This window comes from Bos indicus x Bos taurus, chromosome 5 (genome assembly GCF_003369695.1).
Source record: "Bos indicus x Bos taurus breed Angus x Brahman F1 hybrid chromosome 5, Bos_hybrid_MaternalHap_v2.0, whole genome shotgun sequence".
Classification (NCBI taxonomy): domain Eukaryota; kingdom Metazoa; phylum Chordata; class Mammalia; order Artiodactyla; family Bovidae; genus Bos; species Bos indicus x Bos taurus.
The window spans coordinates 48,481,532-48,507,666 of NC_040080.1; the positions used below are offsets into that span (position 1 = coordinate 48,481,532).

The 26,135-nt window shown below is 42.5% G+C and overlaps 1 protein-coding gene across 1 annotated transcript; it reads left to right on the forward strand.

Moving 5' to 3' along the window:
* Positions 1-17,277: 17,277 nt before the first annotated feature.
* Positions 17,278-22,671, forward strand: LOC113892680 (protein HP-20 homolog). The gene is made up of 3 exons (XM_027541852.1): positions 17,278-17,411; positions 20,478-20,606; positions 22,150-22,671. The coding sequence occupies exons 1-3, from the start codon at positions 17,405-17,407 to the stop codon at positions 22,587-22,589; spliced, it is 576 nt and encodes a 191-aa protein (XP_027397653.1). The 5' UTR covers positions 17,278-17,404; the 3' UTR covers positions 22,590-22,671.
* Positions 22,672-26,135: the final 3,464 nt, after the last annotated feature.

Sequence of the window (26,135 nt, forward strand, 5' to 3'; positions counted from 1 at the left end):
CTTCCTCCAGGGGATCTTCCCAGCCCAGAGATGGAAACTGAGTCCACTATATCTCCTGCACTGTAGGCGAGCTCTTTTCTGCTGAGCCACTGGGGCTTCCCCAGACCTCATACCAGACTGTATGAGTAGTTGTCCCCATCCGGTCCTCCACCCACACCCACTGCACTTCCCCCACTCCCCGAAATGACCTGAACAGAGCTTTGGGACCCCGGGCCCTGCAGCCAGACTCCAGAAACCAGCTCTGCCTGCCAGTAGTCCTACACTAACCATGGGACCTGACCTTACCTGCGAGTGGATGGGGCAGCAGCCTCAGAGACTTTGGGACCCTGACTCCACCTACCAGGCAGCCAGGACGAGCCCCAGGGCCCCTTAGGATTCCACACCAGCCTCCTCACGACCAGGCCCTTTAAACAGCAGCCAGAAGCAGCTTCTGCACAAGTCAGAGCCTGACAACCAGACCAGGGGCCAGCCAAGAAAAGAACTACCTCAATTTAACAACCTTGCTTAGAGAATTCCCTGGTAGTCCAATGGTTAGGACTCTGTACTTTCACTGCTGAAGGCATGGGTTCAATCCCTGGTCAGGGAACTAAGATCCTACAAAGCCCTGCAGTGCAGCCAAAAAAAGAGAAAAACCCAAGCCCTAACTTTATACTTCAAGGAACTAGAAAACAAAGAACAAACAAACTAAACCCAAATCTAGCAGGAAAAAGGAAATAAAAAAGATCAGAGCAGAGATCAGTGAAATAGAGAACAGAAAAACAATTTTAAAAAATCGAACTAAGAATTGGTCTTTTGAAAAGATTAACAAAACTGACAAATCCTTAGCTAGATTAACTAAAAAAAAAGAGAAAAAATTCAAATAATAAAACCAGAAATGAGAGAGCTTTATGACCCATGCCACAGAAATAAAAAGGATTATAAGAGAATACTATGAAGATTTGTATGCCAACAAATTGGATAGCCTAGATAAAAATGGATACATTTCTGAAAACACACAGCATACCAAGACTAAATACTGAAGACATGAAAATATGAACAGACCAGTATCAGGTAGGGAGACTGAGTCAGTAATCACTCCCCTTCCCCCACTTTTGCAATACGATCAGTGTCTTCATAAAAGGAGATTAGCACACAGACAGAGGGACAACCAGGTGAAGACATGGGGAGAAAGCGGCCACCCACAAGCCAAGGAGAAAGGCCTCAGAAGAAACCATGCTGGTAACACCTTTATCTGGGACTTCAGCCTCCAGGAACCTGAAAAAAAAAATGAATCTTCTTTTTTTACTCCACAGTCTGTGGTCCTTTGTACTTCATTTGTTACCCCAGCAAACTGAAACAATGCCATGATCATCAGCTTCCTCCAAATTTGGGGGAGCAGCAGCAGTGCCAGGTATAGAAGGAGGCACAGAACCTGAGGGGAGCCTATGAGCCAGTGAGAATCAGAAGCACCCCTTCCCATGTGTCTTGCCTGAAACCTGGGAGACCCAGCCAGGGGACAGAGCGCACTGACCCTTTCTCAGTGGCAACAGTGGGTGACACGTGGGTGGTGTGAGGCTGGAGGCCTCTGGACTCACACCTGTGAATGACACCAGGGCTGGGAACAGAGCCACAGAGGGTGGTCAGCAGGCAGGCAGAGCACGGGGAAGGCGAAGACCAAGTTCAACAAAGACCAAAACTTCCCCGCTGAGTTTCCAAGGGTGCAGTTCAGGCCAGGCATCTTCCTGGAGTGGCTTCAGTTACCTGGGACAAAAAAAAAAACACTGCTGAACCAGTGCAAGGAGGTGTGTAGACTGGGTTCTCCCACGGACTTGTAATTTTTCAGGGAATGGGACAATGGGAGAATAAATTCATTTTCACCACTGGATGTCACCCTTGTGCCAGCAGGCTTCCTTCTTCACCAAGTTCAGTAGAGGGACAGAGATGATCCTGTCACTGCTTCCCTGTGGAGGTTTAACAGTGGAGGCAGGCAGGGATCCCTTCATCAAGGACCAAGGCTGAGGAGGATTTAAAAGGAAAGTTGCACACTATTATATACAAAATAGGTAAAAAAACAAACAAACAAGGACCTTCTGTATAGCACAGGGAACTATATTCAACATATTGTAATAGCCTATAATAGAAAAGAATCTGAAGAAAAAATACATATAACTGAATCACTTTGACGGACACTTGAAACTAACACAACATTGTGAATCAACTATATGGGTGCGCGCGTGCTAAGTCGCTTCAGTCGTGTCCGACTCTTTGTGACCCATGGACTGTAGCCCGCCAGGCTCTTCTGTCCATGGGATTCTCCAGGCAAGAATACTGGAGTGGATTGCCATGCCCTCCTCCAGGGGATCTTCCCGACTCAGGGATAGAACCAGCATCTCTTACATCTCCTGTACTGGCAGGTGAGTTCTTTACCACTAGCACCAACTGGGAAGCCCTAAATCAACTATACTTCAATTTGAAAAGGAAATTGATGGACTAATGGGAAAGGAGCACTTCCTCTGGATTACTTTACAATAGTGTCTCTTCACTTTGTCTACATACCAGAAACTCCTGGAAAGCTTTAAACAATTTTATGCATGAATCGCACCCTCAAGATCTTCTGTGTGGATTGACTGCACGTGTAGCAGGGACATTTAGAGTTTCTTCATGCTTGCCCATTCATTCATTTTCAATTATTTATTCATTCATTTCATAAATGTGCTTTTAGCACTTGCCATTTTCCATCCTTGTGCTAGAAATAAAGACTGTAAAGATACCAAAGCTTTATAGCCCACTTCAGTTACTTTCAGCCAGTGGAGGGCAGACCAAGAGACTTCCAAAAGAACTTAATAACTTCTATAATAGAAGTTTAAAAAATGTAGGAATAAGGGCATCAACAATGCACAGTGGGGACACAATTGAGAAGAGTTCACCTCTGCTTCGTGAAGTGGGGAAAGTCTCTTCTCAGAGCTGGGTCTCCAAGAAAAATGCTACCTTAACCTTCTTTGAAAAGGGATTTTAAGATATTCCTGGTGAGAGAGTCATTTCCTAGGCAGGTTGATAAGGAGTCTATGGGTCCCCAAGGAGAGAGGGGTCTGGAATTCTCAAGAAGGAAAAAAGGACAAACTTTTTTTTCTTTCTCTACATTCCTTAGAAGTATATAACAATAATGTATCCTGCCTAAGGACAGTCTCTGGATTAAGGACAGTCTCTGGATTAAACCTTCTGTTATCTTAAAATGTAAATTATGGGAGTAGACCTGGTCTATACAAGGATGTATCCTGCCTGAGGACAGTCTCTGGATTAAACCTTCTGGCTAATTCTGTTATCTTAAAATGTAAATTATGGGAGTAGGTCTGGTGAGGTCTTTACAACCTCCAGACATTCTTTGGATTCATTGGAGAGTATATAACTTCATTGCTAACACTAGCAAGCGGGTACTCTTTCTGCCCCCTTCTGATGCCTATGTCAGAAGCTTTCTCTATCTCCTTTATACTTTAACAAAACTTTAGTACACAAAAGCTCTGAGAGATCAAACTTCGTCTCTGGCCCCGGATTGAATTCTTCTCCACCGGGGGCCAAGAATCCCGGTGTCTTCGTGTGATTAAACAACAACCTTTCACTGGCAGGGGAAATGGCACATTCAAAGGCATGAAGTGAAAGTGTTTAAAGGTCGAAAAGAGCTTGACTGGTTCTGGGGGCCCTTGAACTGAGGCAAAGGTCCAGCCCTGCAGAAAGCAGTGGGGTCTAAGATTGGTTGTACACAAAGGCAGTGTGTGAAAGTTGTGCCACACCAAGGAGTTTGGGCTTCTTCTTTCAGACTGAGCATATTCACCTGGGAAGGGGCAGAGCATCTGGGTTTTAGAAAGATTGCTCAAGTAGAATGACCTTGAGATGGATGATGGATTTGAAAGGGGGGAGTTAGGGCTAAGCTGGTGAGGGGACTGTCAGAACGATCTCAGTGAGGAATGATGAGAGACTAACTAGCAGCCTGACAGGAGCCAAGCAATGAGACATTTCTGGGGTCACAGCATTTGACTTTGATTAGTTGGGTGTTGGGAATTAGGGATATAGTGGCGGATTAGAGATATCTTGATGGTTTCTACCTTGGGAGGATGATGAGCCCATAAATAGAGACATTTCCAAGCAAGAAACGTGACATTTCAGTGAAATGCAAAGTTAGAATCTTCTCTAATGGTTTTAGTGATCTTCTGAATTGTAGCCCCTTAATTTCTGCATAAGCCTTTATGTGGCTCTCTTGTCCTTCTGAAATAATAAAGATAATGATTGTCATTATATGAATTTTAGCATTACACAATAGTGCTTTCTCTGGTAGTGAGATGAGTTACTTTCTTAGAATTCATGATCACTTCCCGTTAGCTCTTAGCTCTTCCAGCCTCATGTTTCCAGTATTTCTTCCCTCTCTCCTAATGATATTCATTTTTCTGTTCTAAGAGCATTTAATCTGGTTCCTCAGAACCAATGTGTATATTTTCCCATTTGTTCTTTATTTTAATCATGCACCTTATAATATGAAAAACCCGCTGTTAAACCTTGGGAACATACAGAATAATAAGATGGTCTGTCTCATTTCAGGACCTAGAGTTTACATGCAAAACAATTATATAAACATTGAAACACATATTTAAGTGGTATAGGGAAGAGGGCATGAAGGAGCAGAAAGAAATGCATGACTGATTTTTACCAGGGAAAGGCAAGGGGCGGTGATCAGACAGAGTTTCATAGAGAAGGTGATAGATGTTCCAGCTGAACCTCCCAGGAAGAGTGGGCATCTCAAGGCAGAGTGGGTGGGGAAAGCATCCTGGGAAAAGGAACCAGAACAGACAGAGTCACAGAAACCCAAAATGTTTGAAATGCGGGGAGAAATGAGCAGGTCTGTGTGCGTCTTAACTTAGCATGCATGTCATCACCCCTGCTTGCCTTTCCAGCTTCATCTCATGAAACTCTACCCTCGCTATAAACAACCTTTCCATACACTAGTTAAAAGCATGGAAAGCTGTAGAAGCCTTGCTGCTGCTGCCGCTGCTGCTGCTGCTGCTGCTGCTGCTGCTGCTAAGTCGCTTCAGTCGTGTCCGATTCTGTGCGACCCCATAGACGGCAGCCCACCAGGCTCCCCCATCCCTGGGATTCTCCAGGCAAGAACACTGGAGTGGGTTGCCATTTCCTTCTCCAATGCATGAACGTGAAAAGTGAAAATGAAGTCGTTCAGTCGTGTCCGACTCTTCTCGATCCCATGGACTGCAGCCTTACCAGGCTCCTCCATCCATGGGATTTTCCAAGCAAGAGTACTGGAGTGGGATGCCATTGCCTTCTCCGGGAAGCCTTCCTAACCATAGCCAAATAATACAGATATTGTTGGCACACCTGGAAATTGATGGAGAAATGGAGCAATAAGGCATTCAAGGATCATTGCTCAACAGTTCCCCCTTAGAACACTGGGTGGCGGTGTCCACCCACTAAGCGGGAAAGACAATTTGAAGCCATTTTCAGCAATCATTTTCTTGGGAGTTAGGACCATTCATCCCACCTGAGGAATATGTAAGGCAGTTGGGCTGCCTGCTCTGAATTGGGACAACTAAAAATGTCTGACGAAGAGAAAGAGGGAACCTGGCTTTCAAACTGATTTTGAAGTGGAAGCAGAATTGAGACCCATGATACCAGCCCTGGTTGGTTGATAACATGTTTTGCTAGGATCAGGAGCACATACACACACACACACACACACACGTCATGTAACATAAATGTAAAGCAATTTTATTGGTGGACTACTTCAGACAGATGGGTCAGCTGGGTGTGCTGTTCCCCTTCTCTTCTTGTTCTCTTGAGAAGTATGTCAATAGCTTTGGCCACCCTGGAAACACCAAAGAAAGTTCCAATAGCAGGACTCATTCCCATAATTGTACAAAATCACAGGGAATTTCAGAAATAAAGAGGAAACAGTTCACCTGGCTGGTGAACTAACCTGACTAGGGCTTAGTTAGGAGAATTTCCATTCCAACACTGTGGCTATCAATTAGAGAACCCATGTTTCTTCAATTAGCAAAATCAATTCTGCTGAGCCAGCTCCAAGCCAAATAACCCAAAGTGGAAAGAGAAAGAGCCCCTGGACTGTGCAGTAGGACAGCCAAATGATGGGACAGCCAGATTCTTTCCTAAATACACTGCCTGGATCTCCTATAATCCACCTTTTAAATTTTATTTATTTATTTATTTATGGCTGCTCATTGTGATCTTGGCAAGGCAACAGTGAGCAGTGGTGTGAAGCGAGATCTTAATTCCCTGCCCAGGAATTGAACCTGGGTAGCCTGGATGAAAACCAGGAATCCTAGCCACTAGATCAGTGAGAACTAGAGGCTAGAAGCTATTTTCCCCCGGATTTTTTGCCTCTAGTAAAAAATGCATTTATCACAGAGGCAAAACCATGAATGCAGGTACAAAATTGTTAGAGGCAAAGCACAACAAGTGGGAGAGCACACAGAAAAATGGTTTGTTTAGATGAGACAGAAGCAAGGCAGAGATGCACACTCAGAGAGAAAGAAAGAGTGTGGGTGTCCCCCCTAGTGAGGAGGAGCCCAGTAAAGACATGGTTAAGTCATTTATATAAAGCAGTTCTTCTGGGTCTTTGTCTTCCATCAGGTCAAATATCTGGTTTCTTTTTCACACCTGACCTACCCTGGGACCCTAACCTGGATGCACATGCACCCCTCAGCCAAGATGGATCTCAAAGTGAAGGATTCTGGGAGGAGCAAGACTCCTATGACCTGGCATTATCCCCTGACTTTTGACCCACAAGGAGCTTTTCTGCGCATGTGTAGTGTCTCCCTTGTCCCCAAAGAGGGGGGAATGGAGATCCCTTAATCCTTTACTCAAGCGAGGTTTTGCCCTTCTTTGTCCTTGCCATGACTATTACCATAAGCTGTTCACAAGAGACAAACACTGGCTATTTACCCTGTCTCTGTTGTTACTTCCAATTTGGAGGGCAAACAGGAGACTGTAAATTCCTCAACTAGAGCCTACCTATCTCTTGTCTCAGAAAATGCTAACAGTTATGAGTATCCAGCCCACTTCTTCATTCCCCATGAAATGCAAACAGGAAGCCAGTTGTAAATATCTAACCTGGAGCCCATCTATCACCTAACTCAATTGCAGAGGCTTCTCATTGCAGAGTGTGGGCTCTAGGGAGCACAGTGTTTAGTAGCTGAGGCTCGTGGGCTCAAAAGTTGTGGCGCACGCATTTTTCCTGGACCAGGGATCAAACCCATGTCCCCTGCATTGGAAGGCAGATTCTTAACCACTGGACCACCAGGAAAGCCCTATAAGCGATCTTCTTATGGTTAAGGATGTGGCAAGGTGCCCATAGTCACGTAACTTATTAATGGCCAAGTTAGAAGATAAACCTATTAGTTTGGATACTGAAGGACATACCTGTGTTTTAGAGAGGCAAAATATTCATCAGGAAAGTAGAGAAGTTCTTCCCACCCACAAAACAGTAAACACGGTATGTTGACTTGGTGGATTCCCATGTGCTACCAGGGCTTGACGTGTTTAGCGTGAGCAAGGAGAAAGACTCAACAGAAAATATTTCTGAGCCCTACTCTCCTCTCCATTCATTCCCTCATCAAAGTTGGCTCAGAGAAAGAGTCATCAGCACGTTTTATTTTTATTGTAATTTAAGCAGTTGTTCACCCTGCACAGAGACATTTACATCAGCAGCGTCATCTTTAGTTGTAAAAGGAAAGACTCTGCCCCCAGGTCTTTCCTTTTACAGGAAAGGGCAGGGGGGTGGGGTGGGTGGTGTTTAGATGCCGCAATTAAGTGATGGAGGGGAATTTGTGAACACTTGGATGTCTTAGAATCATTGCAATTAAGCACTGCTCTCTTTCTACCACACAAACATGTGCATAAAGACTGGCACCTTTCTGGGCATGTGAGACATAGCCAAAACAGTAGTTTAATGAACTCAAGGTTTAGTATCCTATTGAGTAATTCTGCCTAACCCAAAACAATATCCCCAGGTAACCCTTCCAGCCCTCTTGGTCCTGGAATCCCACAGGGTCCTCAACTCCAAGGTCAACAGGGTGGAACGAGGTGCTTGTGAGTCATTTCCACTGTCAATGGCTCTTACCCCTCTCTACCTCCTGCCTTTTCAGTTGTCAAATGTATTTGAGACATACATACTGTGAGAAAAAGAATTTCATTCTTTTTACCAAAAGGAGTCACAGAGGTGGGAGTTAGGGCATTAGATAAATTAACTGTTGTTGGCTCTAAGAACTAACTGGGTTTCAGCAAATTTTTACCCATCTAGGCAGGAAGGCAAGTTAACTCTTAACACAGTTCTGACCTCAAATATTCCTGCTTCAATGAGGATGTAAATATAATCATGTATGATTTATTTGAGGGAGCTAGGGTCCCCGGGGAACTCTAAGTACATAAAACAGAACTTGGCTTCCACAGGCGGAGAAGAAAAGGATTTCCTTGAGAAACAAATGCTAACAAGTTGAATATTAAATGCAGCATTATCTTAGTTGTAATTAACATCTAGTCAAGCCTGGGGACATCTACAAATAAGTAACTATTTCCTGTGGCAAGAGATACTTTTTAATATATTGTGGAATTCTATTTTCTGATGTTATCAAAGAATTATATGTCAGTGTTCACAAAAGATTTACTTCTGTGAAGCAAAATGTTCGTGAATGGAGTCAGGGTACCGTGGTTAGTTCCTCATAATTAAAGTGGAGGGAGAATACAAGAGACTATACTGTGAAGTTTGTTGGTTTCTGCAATAACGGAGTCCACATGTTATTGCCTCTCTGTGTGGTCCATGAGCAGATCTGCTACAAAACTCAAGCTGGTGCTCCTAGATTTCGAGCAGTGGCCCCCAACCTTTTTGGCACCAGGAACCACAGGAAGACAATTTTTCGTGGACCGGGGGATGGAGAGGGGAATGGTTTCGGTTGCTTCAAGTGCATTACACTTACCATGCGCTTTATTTCTATTGTTATTACATCAGGTTCACCTCAGATGGTCAGGCATTATCACATCCTGGAGGTTGGGGACCCATGGTTTAGCAAATTTTAGGCGGAAGTGTCGAAGTGATAGTTCTTCAGACAGAGGCAAGTCAACTACTGCACTCTTGAATTCCATCACTGCCCCCGAAGTTGGAATTGTGGGTCCTGTCAATATGCACAGTCCTGGAGCTGGGACAGTGTTCGTGGATTAGGATTAGGAAATTGGTCTGGCTTGTTAGAGCACGAGGACAGTTCCTGGAAGGAATGTGCTGGGATGTACCTGGCTGGGAGTTACAATAGGAAAGAGAACCTAGGGCAGAGATAGCCTGAGTCAGATGTTATATTGTCAGCCTAGTTGGGGTTGTCTGTATTGAATTTTTAACTTAAATTCATAAGAATTTATAGATTTACAAATTGTAGATTTAGACAGACATTTCACTAAATGTGCCTCTGTTTTCACAATGAATGCATTAAACAGAACAGAATACATGGCACTTATTGGGTTTATAGAAACAGGTCAATAGAGCAGTGGTTAAAACCTGTGGCCCCTAGGGTCAAAGTCCCTGTTTCAAAGGTGGATTCTGAACAAGTTTCCAAACAATTGTTTTGCTTCCATTTCGTTTTCTATAAATTGAAGATAATAATATAACAAATATTATGAGCTCGTTGCATATTAGGTAAAATAAATATGCAAAGCCTGGTACGTAAGAAATTCAGTGTTAGCTATTAGTTTTGTTGTTGTTGTTCAGTCGCTAAGTCTGTCTGACTCTTTTTGACCCCATGAATTGCAGCACACCAGGCTTCCCTGTCCTTCACTATCTCCTAGAGTTTGCTCAAATTCAAGTCCATTGAGTCAGTGATGCCATCCCACAATCTCATCCTCTGTCATCCCCTTCTCCTCCTGCCTTCAATTTTTCCAAGCATCGGGGTCTTTTCCAATGAGTCAGCTCTTCGCATCAGGTAGCCAAAGTACTGGAGCTTCAGCTTCAGCATCCATCCTTCCAATGAATATTCAGGGTTAATTTCCTTTAGGATTGACTGGTTTGATCTCCTTCCAGTCCAAGGGATTCTCAAGAGTCTTGTCCAGCACCACAATTCAAAAGCATCAATTTTGGGGCACTCAGCCTTCTTTATGGTCCACCTCTCACGTCCACACATGATTACCGGAAAAACCATAGCTTTGATTATACAGACCTTTGTTGGCAAACTGTTGTCTCTGCTTTTTTAATATGCTCTCTAAGTTTGTCATAGCTTTCCTTCCAAGGAGCAAGTGTCTTTTAATTTCACTATTGTTTATAAATCAATAAATTGAGATTTCTCAAATTATGAAGTTATATATAATAGGATGAGATATTTGCATTTTTTGTCTTAAACTTCTGAATAATCACCTCTCAGATCAAATCAGTTGCTCAGTCGTGTCTGACTCTTTGCAACCCCATGAACTGCAGCACGCCAGGCCTCCCTGTCCATCACCAACTCCCGGAGTTCACTCAGACTCACGTCCATTGAGTCAGTGATGCCATCCAGCCATCTCATCCTCTGTCGTCCCCTTCTCCTCTTGCCCCCAATCCCTCCCAGCATCAGTCTTTTCCAATGAGTCAACTCTTTGCATGAGGTGGCCAAAGTACTGGAGTTTCAGCTCTAGAGTACTGTATGTTTCTTTCTTTTGTCTAGGGTAAGTTATTCTACATATTATAGGAATGAAATAATTAAAAGTGTATTAAAAACTCAAAATCAGGCTTGAAACAAAGTAAGCAGTTTTAATATTGTTGCTTTTATTGAAGGAGGAAACAGAACAGGCTCTGTCTTGAAAGCAGGGCTCCATCTTGGGCCGGACTGTGGACTTTGAGCTATATGGCCAGTATCTATGGAAACGACATACCAAGTGGAAAACCAGACCCACCCCCCTCCCCCCCTCCCCCCCACCCTCACCGCAAAGGAAGAGCCCCAGGGCTCTCCATCACCTAAAAGAATACCCTAATTACCTGTGTATCCGAATAGAATCATACATTCTATTATGCTTATTAGGATATGACCACAAGCCTATTGATAATTGTTTACTGTTAACTACCTAAGGCTTAAAGCTTATGAATCGCAGGTTAGCTTTGATTGTATCTTTCTTTTTCCTTTGTTCAGACTAGTTTCAGGGAATTTGGGGGAAGTGGCTTTGGGCACCTACGCTTAGGGTGTATAAGGTTTTCACAAAATCTGGTCGGGGTCCTTGACTAAGAGGAGACTCTGCCTTGGGCCCACCGGTGTAATAACCTGCAATCCACTATTACATTGTCCTTCTGAGCGAGTTTGTTTCCCAGAACACAAGGCTACAAGATTATAAGGAACTCTTATCTGTAATTCCCATGAAGAAAATTCCTCCTCCTTCCCCAGGCATCCTGACTTGTGGAAAGAAATTTAAACAACTATAGAGCCTCTTGGTTTTTCTGTTCTTATCTCCTGAGCTTCATTTAGATAGATTTAAGTAGGCTGATTAAATGAACTGATCTCAATAAATGTTTGATTTCTTATCTCTCTTAAGGCTAATAGGCTGGTTAATTTTTAACCAGAGAAAATTTAGGGCGATTGACATTCACACTGGAGTCCTTCCCTCTAAACCCCTCTGGAAGTGAGTTGCTGGAGACCAGAATCTAATTATTGAAGTAAGTGGACTCCACCCTTGATCTATTCCTCTTTGAGCCACATGAGAGCCCCAGAATATGACCTCAGCTGCTGCCTTATTTTTCCTTCTACCTACAGAATAGGACTGGGTTTATGAGCTTGGATTTTGTCCTTGGCATTCACAAGGGCAGAAGCTAAGGAATTAAAGGATGCCAGTGGGAAAGGCATGAAAGCTACATGTGCGTCTTGATGGCTGACATGAAATTGCCACAGATTTAGAAGCTAAAACAGCATCCATTTATTATCTCATAGTTTCCATGAGTCAGAAGTCTGGGTGAAACTGTGGGAGTGGGGGAGCACCATGTGGGTTCCTGGGCATAGAAGCCTTTTTTTTGTCTCCTGTTTCTTGTAGGCAAGATTCCAGCCTCCAAGACCTTCCCTGAATTCCAAAGGGTGGATTCCAACTGTTACTAATCAAGGGAGGAACAGCCAAGAAACCACCCAAGGCAAGATTGAAGGGACCAGAGAAACTAATCAAGATTAGGAAAACCACCACCTCAGACCATGCACACCTGAACCTTGTCAGCAACGGCGCACTGAAGTATTGAATTCTTGGGTTGGGAGGATCCCCCGGAGAAGGAATGGGCTATCCACTCTAGCATACTTGGGCTTCCCTGGTGGCTCAGATGGTAAAGAATCTGCCTGCAATGCGGGAGACCTGGGCTCGATTCCTGGGTTGGGAAGATCCCCAGGAGGAGGGCATGGCAACTCTAGTATCCTTGCCTGGAGAATCCCCATGGACAGAGGAGTCTGGCGGGCTACAGTCTGTGAGGTCACAAAGAGTCGGACACGACTGAGTGACTAAGCACACACACAGTTTCAGTTGCAGCACGTGGTTATCTTCCACCTTCATTGCAGTATGTAGGGTCTAGTCCGCTGACCAGGGATAGAACTCGGGCCCCAAGCATTGGGAGTGCAGAGTCATAGCCACTGGACCATGTCAAACTCTGTCTTTGAGATTCAATTCAGCACAGGAGCACAGAGACCAAGCTTTTGGTATCATGGGCATAATATAGATAAGAGGACTTCTCTGCTGAGAGTCCCAGGAGGCCAAGATCAATGTGCCCATAGGGATGCCTTCCTTTCTGAAGGCATCAGAAGGAAAACTCTGCTTCCAAGCTTATTCAGGCTGCTGGGAGAATCTGTTCCATGAGAATGTAGGTCTGAGGTCCCTGTTTCCCTTCTGGCTTCAAGTTCAGGACCATTCTTAGCTCCTGAAGGCTGCCCTTAGCCCTCAGCTGTTCATTTGTCTGCCTTTTTCTTTTGCCTTCCTTTTCTGCTTATGAGGGCTCAGGTGATTACATTAGGGCTGCCCCAGACAATCGAGGATTATCTCCTTATTTTAAGATCAGTCTGTAAGCTGATAGGTAAGGGGTCTCTGGAGAAAGAGAGCCAGGCAGGCTTTCTTGACTTAAGAGAAGCCATTTTGTGATCTAAGCCTTGCTGCAGTGCTTGCCTTTGAACAGGTCTCAGTCATCAATGATCTTAAGGGAACAAAGGAATTCAGGGACAGAGAAAAGGCAAATGAACAACCCTATTGCACTGATGGGGCTTCCCAGGTAGTGCTAGTGGTAAAGAACCTGCTGCAGGAGACGTAAGAGTGCAGACCATCCCCGATTGGGAAGATTCCCTGGAGGAGGGCATGACAACCCACTCCAGTATTCTTGCCTGGAGGATCCTGTAGACAGAGGACCCTGGTAGGTACAGTCCATGGGGTCACAAAGAGTCGGAGAAGACTGAAGCGACTTAGCAAGCACACACGCATTGCATTGATAATTCCTCCTCAAGGCTTATACATAAGAATATATCTGAGTTCTGCAGGAACTAAGGCAGAGCATGCGGGATGGAATGATGATGCTGACCCTCCTGACTTCAATCAACTAAAGCTGGAACTCTGTCAACTATGCCCCAATCGTACACTGAATTCTCCTCTGCTCGAGCGCCTTCATGAATATGCATGTACCTTAGCTTAAAACTTACTCAGTTTTGCTGCTGGAGAGACACTGATTTGGGAAATATCCCTGGTGTCCTACTTATTTGCTGCAAGTAATAATAAACCCTTTCTTCTCTCAGTCTTTGGCTTGGTTGTGTCTATTGGCTCCACATCCAACAAAAGGCAAGCCTAGTTTTCAGGTGACAAGTTGCACGTACGACAAAACACAATCACAGAAGTGAAATCACATCCACAGGAGGCTGGGCGTGAAATCCTGGGGGAGTGACTCTCTCAGCCACTATATGTTTTAATTTCTCTCAGGATGGACACCCAAGATTGGAGTTGCTGAATCATACAGTTGGTATGTTTAATAAAACTCCCAAACTGTTTTCCACAGCAGCTGTACCATTTTACATTCCTTCTAACACTGTGGGGGAGCTTCAGTTGCTCTGTATCTTTCTTTAAAATTAATTAATTTACTTTAATTGGAGGATAATTTCTGCTCTATATCTTTGTATTATTAGTATTTTTAAAATTTTAATTTTCCTAGTAAGTATGTAGTCATGTCCCATGTTGACTTTAATTTGGGTTTCCCTAATGACTAATGGTTTTGGAACATACTTCAATATATGTTTTTAAATTTTCCATCTGTATATCCTCTTTGGTGAAATGTCTGTTCAAGCCTTCCATTTTCTAAAAGAATTGTTTGTTTTCTTACGCTTAGGTTTAGAGAATTTGTTGTGTACTCCCTTTACAAGTTCTTTGTCAGACACTGCAAATACTTTCTCCAGTTTGTGGCTTGTCTTTTCCACCTCTGAGCAGTGTTTAAGAGAAAAATTTTTATTTTCCAGAAAGTCCCTTTATCAGATTTTGTCTTTCGTGATGTAAGTTTTTGATGTCATTTTCAAGAATTCTACCTAGCCCAAGATTAGGAATATTTTTCTCCAATGTTTTCTTCTAAAAGTACTACAGTTTTGCATTTTACATTGAGATCTGTCATAAATATTTAGAGTCAATATTTGTATGAGGCATGAGGTTTTCATTGGAAGGACTGATGCTGAAGCTGAAGCTCCAATACTTTGACCACCTGATGTGAAGGGCCTACTCATCGAAAATGACACTGATGCTGGGAAAGATTGAGGGCATGAGGAGAAGAGGGCAACAGAGGATGAGATGGTTGGATGGCATCACTGACTCAATGGACATGAGTTTGAGCAAACTCCAAGAGATGGTGAAGAACAGGGAAGCCTGGGGTGCTGCATGTGGTCCATGGGGTCGCAAAGCATCAGACTCAACTGTCAGACTGTTTAGTGACTGAACAAACAAACAACAAGTGAGGTTTAGGTTAATATTAATTTTTTCAACCACCAATTGTTTCAACATCATTTTTAAATTTTTTTTGGAGTACTATTGCTTTATAATGTTGTGTTAGTTTTTAGTACACAGCAAAGTGCATCAGCTACACGTATACATATATCCCCTCTTGTTGAAAACTATCTTTTCTCTGCTGAGTTGGCTTTGCATCTTTGTAAAAAATAGGCTGATTGTGTGTAATTTATGCAGACTTTCTTTTATGTTCCACTGACGTGTGTTTATATCCCTCTGCCAATACCACAGTGTCTTGATCACTGACATTATATACTAAATCTTAAAATTGAGCAGATCATAAATCATATGACTATATCAATTGATGCAGAAAAATAATTTGACAAAATTCAATACATATTCATAATAAAAACTCTCAGCAAACTCGGAATAAAGGGGAACTTCCTCAACTTGATAAAGAACATCTTCCAAAACAGCTACTGTTGACATCATATTTATGGTCTGAAAATTATGTCTGGTACATGCATGATCATTTAATTCTCTTCCCTGTGGTTTTGGCTCCAGCTGCAGCCACATCAAAACACATATTCTTAGCAAGGACTCTCCCCAACAAGAAGTACTTTCTCCAAACAGAATTTAGGGCACACATGAGAAGATAAAATGTTTCCCCATCTTATTCTATGTACGGTCAAGTTCTAACCTTTCCTTGATGAAGGAAATCTCTATTATCATCAATTAGATATATCCTCAGTACAACATTGACTAAAAAAAAGGGATCAATATTTTATTACACAAAAGCAAAGTAATGACAATGGTTCAACCCTTTGCTTGCAAAAAATATTCTAGAAGCGAAGTCAAAGGATTCACTCACCTACATGTTCTAGGTTGCTTACTGGGTATTTACAGTCCCCTGCTAGGTCAAATGGAGAAGGCAATGGCAACCCACTCCAGTACTCTTGCCTGGAAAATCCCATGGACGGAGGAGCCTGGAAGGCTGCAGTCCATGGGGTCGCTGAGGGTCGGATACCACTGAGCGACCTCACTTTCACTTTTCACTTTCATGCATTGGAGAAGGAAATGGCAACCCACTCCAGTGTTCTTGCCTGGAGAATCCCAAGGACGGCGGAGCTTGATGGGCTGCCATCTGTGGGGTCGCACAGAGTCGGACATGACTGAAGCGACTTAGCAGCAGCAGCAGCAGCTAGGTCAGAGTTTATTCCCTTTGACAACCATTGATATGCCAGTTGGCCTTGCATTTTAGGCAAGTAGTGGTTTACAGGAAAATAACAAGCAGTTATTCACTTTTGAGTTATAGTTCACCCACTTAATTGTGTTCAGTGCTGAGCTGTCCCCTACCCTAACTCAGAACTAACTTCTAATTTATTCTCTTTATAAAAATGTCTTCTAAAAAAAAAAAAAAGTCTTCTTCCCATATATTTATATATTTGATATAGATACGAAAGGAGACATTTGACCCAAATTTTAGAGTTCATCAAAGTTCAGGGCCATAAGAATTCCAGGGAGAAAGAATTAAAAAAGGGTAATAAGAATATGAAGTGTTCTATAAATAGTTTGATTTGTGTAAAATATAATAAATTACAGATATTTTCATTATAAGATTGTCATTGGGATCAAAAGAGGCAAGTGCCATGCATGTTAAAATAACGCGTGCATGCTAAGTCACTTCAGTCGGGTCCAGCTCTTTTCACTCCTATGGACTGTAGCCCTCCAGGCTCCTCTGTCCATGGGATTCTCCAGGCAAGAATACTGAAGTGGGTTGCCATGCCCTTCTCCAGGGGATCTTCCCAACCCAGGGATCAAACCTGAGTCTTACATCTCCTGCATTGGCAGGTGAGTTATTTACCACTAGCATCACCTGGGAAGCCCATGTTAAAATAGTATCTAATATTAATTAGCTCTGCATACTTTACATTTGTTTGACCACTTAATTATGTATCACAATGTTGGTTCCCCTAGTACATTATTCTTACTGGGAATTACCCTCAATTCTAGACTCCCTGCTCTACATTTGGCCTTCTGTTCAGAAAATGGTCTGTGATGACTCCAGATCTGTGGTTAAACATAAGGAATAAGCCTTCAGAAAGAAGTCAGAATAGGAGAAATGGCCTCCTTATCCTGGTCTTATATGTATTGACAGCTGCTTCCATAATAGACCTGCTGGAAGGGAAATCTGAAAATGATTTAGGACTTCTAGTTGATAATCCTACTGGGCCCAAGATCCAAATTCAGAAAGAGTGGGTGACCTAAGTCCACTGTGTGATTAAATATTAATTTTGTTGTCTCAGTTTGGACCAGGAATAAATATTTGAACAGGCAGCTTCATATCATTTAGCTAAGGCCTTGACGGAGTGAGCCGTGACCAGAGCCCAAGCCTCAGACACACAGCTAGGCATTTCAGAAAGAAATCTGAGAGACGCCCATCCCACAGAGGAAAGGCTCTGTCCTGAGAATGGCTGGTAGGAGACAGACGGAGGTTGTGGGAGGGGGGTCAAGTATTTGTAAGCGGATGGATCTAGTGTATCATTTTTTTAATAGAGGTGAATATTCTAAGTGCCAAAAATGGGTTTTCTGAAATTATTTCTCTGGAAGAGAGAAACATGACATAAACATAGAGTGAATATATCCAAATTAAGGTGCTTCTTGGGGGTTGCTGTGCTATAAGACTTAGCTGGACGAGAAAGGTGAAAGCCAGGAGCAGAGGGTTTGGAGAAACGAGAGGGCAGGGCCGTCAGCTAACAATTAACTAATTAAAAGTACATAGCTGAGAATGCTGATTCTTAATTCAGAATGCTTTGAATAAGAATCTTGCCTCAGACTGTAACTGGGGTTTCCCAGGTGGCTCAGTGGTAAAGAATCCACCTGCTAATGCAGGAGATGTGGGTTCGAACCCTAGATCAGGAAGATCCCCTGGAGGAGGAAATGGCAACTGGCTTCAGTATTCTTGCCTGGAAAACGCCATGGACAGAGGAGCCTGGCGAGCTACAGTTCATGGGGTTGCAAACAGTCGGATTCCACTGGGCGCATGAGCACGCACCCTCAGGTTGTAACTGACTAGCAATCTGGTGGGAAATAAGTAGAATCACCTCTTTGAATCTCAAACCACTAATCTGTAAAATGAAATATAAACTTTCCCTTGTAGGGGTGTAATGAACAGTTAGGTACAGTTCTAGACCACCAGCTTCTTTGCCACAGACATCGTGGTCGCACGCATTTTCTTTTTTTCTTTTTTTTTTTTTTAGGACAAAGCTTTTTATTTATTTATTTATTTATTTTAAATTTTATTTTATTTTATTTATTTTTTTTTCTTAGTGAAATTTTTTTTTCTTTCTAATTTTATTTTATTTTTAATCTTTACATAATTGTATTAGTTTTGCCAAATATCAAAATGAATCCGCCACAGGTATACATGTGTTCCCCATCCCGAACCCTCCTCCCTCCTCCCTCCCCATACCAACCCTCTGGGCCGTCCAGTGCACCAGCCCCAAGCATCCAGCATCGTGCATCGAACCTGGACTGGCAACTCGTTTCCTACATGATATTTTACATGTTTCAATGCCATTCTCCCAAATCTTCCCACCCTCTCCCTCTCCCACAGAGTCCATAAGACTGTTCTATACATCAGTGTCTCTTTTGCTGTCTCGTATACAGAGTTATTGTTACCATCTTTCTAAATTCCATATATATGCGTTAGTATACTGTATTTATGTTTTTCCTTCTGGCTTACTTCACTCTGTATAATACGCTCCAGTTTCATCCACCTCATTAGAACTGATTCAAATGTATTCTTTTTAATGGCTGAGTAATACTCCATTGTGTATATGTACCACAGCTTTCTTATCCATTCATCTGCTGATGGACATCTAGGTTGCTTCCATGTCCTGGCTATTATAAACAGTGCTGCGATGAACATTGGGGTACACGTGTCTCTTTCCCTTCTGGTTTCCTCAGTGTGTATGCCCAGCAGTGGGATTGCTGGATCATAAGGCACTACACACATATTGTCACCTCGTAACTAACTGGCCATAAGGCAATTTTGCTCTAAAAGATAAAAATAATGAAAGATAAAAGAGGGTCACTTAGAAGGATATAACAAAACATTTAAGAAATGAATAATGAAATTTTAAAAACTTAATTGTGAAATACAATTATTTGAATACATTAAAAATGTGCAGATTCATGACAATATCATGCAAATAACTGATTTTACTTTGTAGATTGTACTTAAGCACTTGTCTTTTTTTTTTTTTTCTTTTGCTTGTGAAGTTCTCTCTTCATTCAGCATTGCACTTTTTTGCTAAAACTTCCTCCTTCAGTTTTCAAATACTAGGATGCATATTTGTAACTGAGCTCTGTATTGCATTGTGAAATCCTCTACAGGATTGTTGCTCTCTTAACATTGTGTCACATGTCCAGTGACAGATGTTCCAAAGTTCCATGGGAAATACTGGTTCAACTTTTTGCCTTCAAATCACCCAAGGATTTGCAAACTGATATGTTGTTATTTTCTAGGATGATATGCAGTCTGACTTTGTACTATCTTATTTCACACTTGTAGTAAGTTTTATCCACTTATTTTCTATCATGTCTTTATATGTAGCTGTTATCATTCACTGTTTTAAGATCACCACGCCTACTCATCACTATTAGGACCATTATGAGGACTAAGATTTATGTAACATAAAAATGGGAGTACTGCATCCATGGAGAAATAAAACCAAACAACGGTCAGCCAGTTGAAACTGAACTCTCAGCCAGTTATTTTTTCTTTTAGGGCAAAATTGCCTTATGTCAAATTAATTATGTAGCAAAAATGATTGTGGTGAAAATGCTTGGGGCAAAGATGCTTATGGCAAAAATAGCAGGCATGTGATGACTTCTTACTGATATGATGTTTCTAGCCCAATGTCTTTTCCATAATAAGCATTCAATATGTAGTAGGTTGGGGCTTCTCTCTTAGTTGGTAAAGAATCTGCCTGCAATGGAGGAAACCTGGGTTCAATTCCTGGGTCGGAAAGATCCCCTGGAGAAGGAAATGGCAACCCACTCCAGTATTCTTGCCTGGAGAATCCCATGGACAGAGGAGCCTGGCGGGCTACAATCCATGGGGTCATAAGAGTCAGAAATAACTTAGCGGCTAAAGAAAGAGAGAGAGAAGAGAGGGAGAGAGAGAGATGTGTTAGGTTCTCATAAGAATAAAGGATTTTGTATTTAAGAATTGTGTTTGAGTGCTTTCTGTGTTCTATCAGTTCAAAGACAGATGAAGAAAAAATGTTGACCTTTCAGGATTCAGAAACAGTTTTAACTGAGTAATTATTGCTGTATATGAACGATAAGGAAGTTTCAGGGAGTAACTTGCTCGGTTTACTAGTAAGAGCAAAGTTGTTATTTGAATCCGTGTGTTTAGTTCTAGACATGATATCTTTCCTGGGCCAGGTTGCAACTCTACCTATCCACCCTTCATATATAAATAAAACAAAATAAAAAGCAGAAAAAAACCCCTTCTCTTTGTTTCTTTAATCAAGATCTCCGGATACTGGTCAGCATCATCCTAATGACAAATGCTGTCCTGGAGAAAGGAGGGTGTACCGGACCTCCGGGGCCACCAGGACACCCAGGGCCTCCAGGTATAAGAGGGCCTCCAGGTATAAGAGGTGAGAAATACATTCTTCTGCTTTTTATTTGCACCTCCTGTTTCATGTTTTTGGTAGGAATGTCATAATCCTCATAAACTCAGGAGCACAAGGCATTGAGGATTAAAAGAATGTGGAGGAAATGGTCAGCTGTAGGGCTGGGTCCCAGGGCAGGGGAACCAGAGCTCAAATCACAGGCAACAAGAGAGACTGGCCTAGTTCTAGAACCAGGGTACTGGGATCCATGCGGGTTAGTCATGGTGGGAACATGTGCTAAGTAGAGTCAGTATCATGAATCAGACTGTCTGATAAGCAGCAAAAAAAAGGGTTTAATAAGTGTAGCAGGGCATCATGTATCGTCAGAACATTGTGTTTCATTGAGCACTTAGAGCCCCAAACCTGCTGCTAAGTCGCTTCAGTCATGTCCAACTCTGTGCGACCCCATAGACGGCAGCCCAACAGGCTCCACCGTCCCTGGGATTCTCCAGGCAAGGACACTGGAGTGGGTTGCCATTTCCTTCTCCAATGCATGAAAGTGAAAAGTGAAAGTGAAGTCGCTCAGTCGTGTCTGACTCTTAGAGACCCCATGGACTGCAGCCCACCAGGCTCCTCCATCCATGGGATTTTCCAGGCAAGAGTACTGGAGTGGGGTGCCATTGCCTTCTCCAAGAGCCCCAAACCTAGTTCTTATGAATAGGATGATGCCCAGGGAGCACCTGAGTACAAAGCAAGATTCTTCCCAGATTCTGTCCTGATTACCAGGACTTCTTTGTAGCCAATGAGACCAGACCAAGAGGGGCTCTCAGGAAAGATCACAGTTTTGTGTCATCTCTTATGGGGCCATTATCATGGGCCTTAAGGGTTAGATTTGGTAATCAAAAGGCTGTCTGGTCCCCAGACTTAGACACCCAGGCCTTTTTATCGTCTTCAGTAAGATTAGAATTATTAGCAAGAATTTTCCTTCCCAAGGTTGGGACGACCTCCTGGAGAAGGAAAATTTCTGCTGGGAAGATCCTCTGGAGAAGGAAAATTCTTGCTAATGATCAAACCCGGGTCTCCTGCGTTGCAGGTAGATTCTTTACTGACTGAGCCACCAGTGAAGCTCTTAGCAAGAATTAGTCCCACCCAAATCAGGATGAAATAATATACAGGAAAAGGTTCTTTACTGACTGAGCCACCAGGGAAGCTGTAGCAAGAATTAGTCCCACCCAAATTGGGATGAAATAATATATAGGAAATAATACGTATGCACCACGCATAGGTACTATAAGTACCTTACGCGCATTGTCTCTTTACAGCTTCACAATAATCACATGAGACGTCAATGATAATATTTTCAGATGAGGAAATACAGCCCAGAAAGAATGATTAACTTTAGTAAGATTACACAGCTGGTCAGTTTCAGAGATGTGACTTGAAACCATTTAATCATACAGCAAAGATCAATCTCTTAACCATGATATTATTTAAAAAAAAAAAAACTGGTGGTTTCACACATTGACTGGATATCATCTTTTTATTGGATTCTATGACCTTCTTACTGTGTCTTATCCATTTCTCCAAGGAATACCAGGTTTGCCAGGTCCGCCGGGAACTCCAGGACCAAGTGTAAAATGCCCATGCCACAGACAGTCCGCCTTCACTGTGAAGCTCAGTGGCCAGTTGCCTTCCCCTTCAAAGCCTGTGCCCTTCACAGAGGTCCTGTACAATGCCCAGAGAGACTTACAGGAGGACACTGGGGTCTTCACATGCAGGGTGCCAGGAAATTACCATTTCCTCTTTGATGTGGATCTCCATCACTGCAAGGTGACTGTTCAGCTGATGAGGGACAAAAGTTCTGTCTTAGAAAAGCATCAGGTCTCCACCAAAGAGCCCAGGAGTCTCTCTGGCATGTTGACCCTGCCGCTGCACGTAGGCGAGAAGGTGTGGCTGGAAGCAAAAGTGGAAACTGAGAAGCCGGAGCAAGCCCGAGTTACAATTTATTTCTCTGGTTTCCTGACATAGTTCTGGCCTCTTTCTGTAGCAAAAGCAAATCCCTTATGATTCTGCTGTCAAAAGCAAACAAATAAATATGCACTATATCTTGGCCTCTTGTGCTTTCCTTTCCTTAGCATTTTGGAATTTTGGTGAATAGATTCTCTGTTCATATGAGAGAACTGGTAGGTTTGGTCACAGTAGAACTGGACCTTAGAATTCTACTTCAGAAATCATGACATTATTTCACTTAAATCACTCTTCTGATAGCTTTCAGGCCCAAGCTGCCTCCCTGTCCCCAGATCCCCATTACTGGATGGACACCCTCTTATCCAAGAGAAATAGGCTCATGGTGCCTCCCATTCCCCGATCTACTTCTCCACCTAAGTGACAAGTTTCACCATGTGCGCCTCCTCATCTCTCTAATTCTTCCCTGTATGTCACTCACACCATAAATCTGGTCAAGTCATTTTTATGGTTAAAGAAGGTTGAAGAAAAACACACTGCCATCATCCTGCTTATGATAATGATAAGATTTAGTCTCCTTCTGTAACAACAAAAACTTGGGGAAATTTATATGATTTAAGCTAACACTGATTGATGAAATGGGGAAAAGAACTTAACTCAATAGAGGTTTATTTCTCACTTATTAAAATTCCAATATTGGTATTCCTGGCTGGAGGGTGAATCTCTCCTGAACAGTGATTCTGGGATTCAGACTCCTTCCGTCCTTTATGGCTCTGCTATCTTTGACATGTGGCTTACGAGCTTCCATTATTCTTACATCAAGAAAACCAAAGTGGAAATATCCTGGAGAGTCCTGTGGGAGATGTTTTTTTTAACTGGGGAATGCCAAGGGATGGGTCACAAATGTTTTGCTTGCATGCCATTGACAAAAATTCAGTCATTGATTATCCCTAACTTTACCTCCTTCAGAAGCGTGGAATTTTGGTAAATAGATCCTAAACACTTAAAAATCACTCTTCTCATAAAGTCACAGATGTAGAAAACAAACTTATAAAGTGGGGGAAGAGAGGGTGGAATGAATTGGGAGAGCGGGACTCACATATATAGATTACTATGTGATAGAAGCAAGGTCCAATGCTGTAAAGAGCAATATTACATAGGAACCTGGAATGTCAGGTCCATGAATCAAGGCAAATTGGAAGTGGTCAAACAAGAGATGGCAAGAGTGAATGTCAACATTCTAGGAATCAGCGAACTGAAATGGTCTGGAATGGGTGAATTTAATTCAGATGACCATTATATCTACTACTGCGGGCAGGAATCCCTCAGAAGAAATGGAGTGGCCATCATGGTCAACAAAAGAGTCCGAAATGCAGTACTTGGATGCAATCTCAAACATGACAGAATGATCTCTGTTCGTTTCCAAGGCAAACCATTCAATATCACAGTAATCCAAGTCTATGCCCCAAGCAATAATGCTGAAGAAGCTGAAGTTGAACGGTTCTATGAAGACCTACAAGACCTTTTAGAACTAACACCCCAAAAAGGTGTCCTTTTCATGATAGGGGACTGGAATGCAAAAGTAGGAAGTCAAGAAACACCTGAAGTAACAGGCAAATTTGGCCTTGGAATACAGAATGAAACAGGGCAAAGACTAATAGAGTTTTGCCAAGAAAATGCACTGGTCATAACAAACACCCTCTTCCAACAACACAAGAGAAGACTGTATACATGGACATCACCAGATGGTCAACACCGAAATCAAATTGATTATGTTCTTTGCAGCCAAAGATGGAGAAGCTCTATACAGTCAGCAAAAACAAGACCAGGAGCTGACTGTGGCTCAGATCATGAACTCCTTATTGCCAAATTCAGACGTTAATTGAAGAAAGTAGGGAAAACCACTAGACCATTCAGGTATGACCTAAATCAAATCCCTAATGATTATACAGTGGAAGTGAGAAATAGATTTAAGGGCCTAGATCTGATAAACAGAGTGCCTGATGAATTATGGAATGAGGTTCGTGACATTGTACAGGAGACAGGGATCAAGACCATCCCCATGGGAAAGAAATGCAAAAAAGCAAAATGGCTGTCTGGGGAGGCCTTACAAATAGCTGTGAAAAGAAGAGAAGCGAAAAGCAAAGGAGAAAAGAAAAGACATAAACATTTGAATGCAGAGTTCCAAAAAATAGCAAGAAGAGATAAGAAAGCCTTCTTCAGCAATCAATGCAAAGAAATAGAGGGAAACAACAGAATGGGAAAGACTAGGGATCTCTTCAAGAAAATTAGAGATACCAAAGGAATATTTCATGCAAAGATGGGCTTGATAAAGGACAGAAATGGTATGGACCTAACAGAAGCAGAAGATATTAAGAAGAGATGGCAAGAATACACAAAAGAACTATACAAAAAAGATCTTCACGACCCAGATAATCACGATGGTGTTGATCACTAACCTAGAGCCAGACATCCTGGAATGTGGGCCTTAGAAAGCATCACTACGAACAAAGCTAGTGGAGGTGATGGAATTCCAGTTGAGCTATTCCAAATCCTGAAAGATGATGCTGTGAAAGTGCTGCACTCAATATGCCAGCAAATTTGGAAAACTCAGCAGTGGCCACAGGACTGGAAAAGGTCAGTTTTCATTCCAATCCCAAAGAAAGGCAATGCCAAAGAATGCTCAAACTACCGCACAATTGCACTCATCTCACATGCTAGTCAAGTAATGCTCAAAATTCTCCAAGTCAGGCTTCAGCAATATGTGAACCGTGAACTTCCTGATGTTCAAGCTGGTTTTAGAAAAGGCAGAGGAACCAGAGATCAAATTGCCAACATCCACTGGATCATCGAAAAAGCAAGAGAGTTCCAGAAAAACATCTATTTCTGCTTTCTTGACTATGCCAAAGCCTTTGACTGTGTGGATCACAAGAAACTGTGGAAAATTCTGAAAGAGATGGGAATGCCAGACCACCTGATCTGCCTCTTGAGAAATCTATATACAGGTCAGGAAGCAACAGTTAGAACTGGACATGGAACAACAGACTGGTTCCAAATAGGAAAAGGAATACATCAAAGCTGTATATTGTCACCCTTTTTATTTAACTTCTATGCAGAGTACATCATGAGAAACGCTGGACTGGAAGAAACACAAGCTGGAATCAAGATTGCCAGGAGAAATATCAATAACCTCAGATATGCAGATGACACCACCCTTATGGCAGAAAGTGAAGAGGAACTAAAAAGCCTCTTGATGAAAGTGAAAGTGGAGAGTGAAAAAGTTGGCTTAAAGCTCAACATTCAGAAAACAAAGATCATGGCATCCGGTCCCATCACTTCATGGGAAATAGATGGGGAAACAGTGGAAACAGTGTCAGACTTTATTTTTCTGGGCTCCAGAATCACTGCAGATGGTGACTGCAGCCATGAAATTAGAAGGCACTTACTCCTTGAAAGGAAAGTTATGACCAACCTAGATAGCATATTCAAAAGCAGAGACATTACTTTGCCGACAAAGGTTCGTCTAGTCAAGGCTATGGTTTTTCCTGTGGTCATGTATGGATGTGAGAGTTGGACTGTGAAGAAGGCTGAGTGCCAAAGAATTGATGC

Excerpts from the sequence above, each read along its gene's own strand:
- LOC113892680 (XM_027541852.1), top strand. Across the intron at positions 20,607-22,149 it reads AGGGCCTCCAGGTATAAGAG|GAATACCAGGTTTGCCAGGT; the intron begins GTGAGAAATACA and ends CATTTCTCCAAG.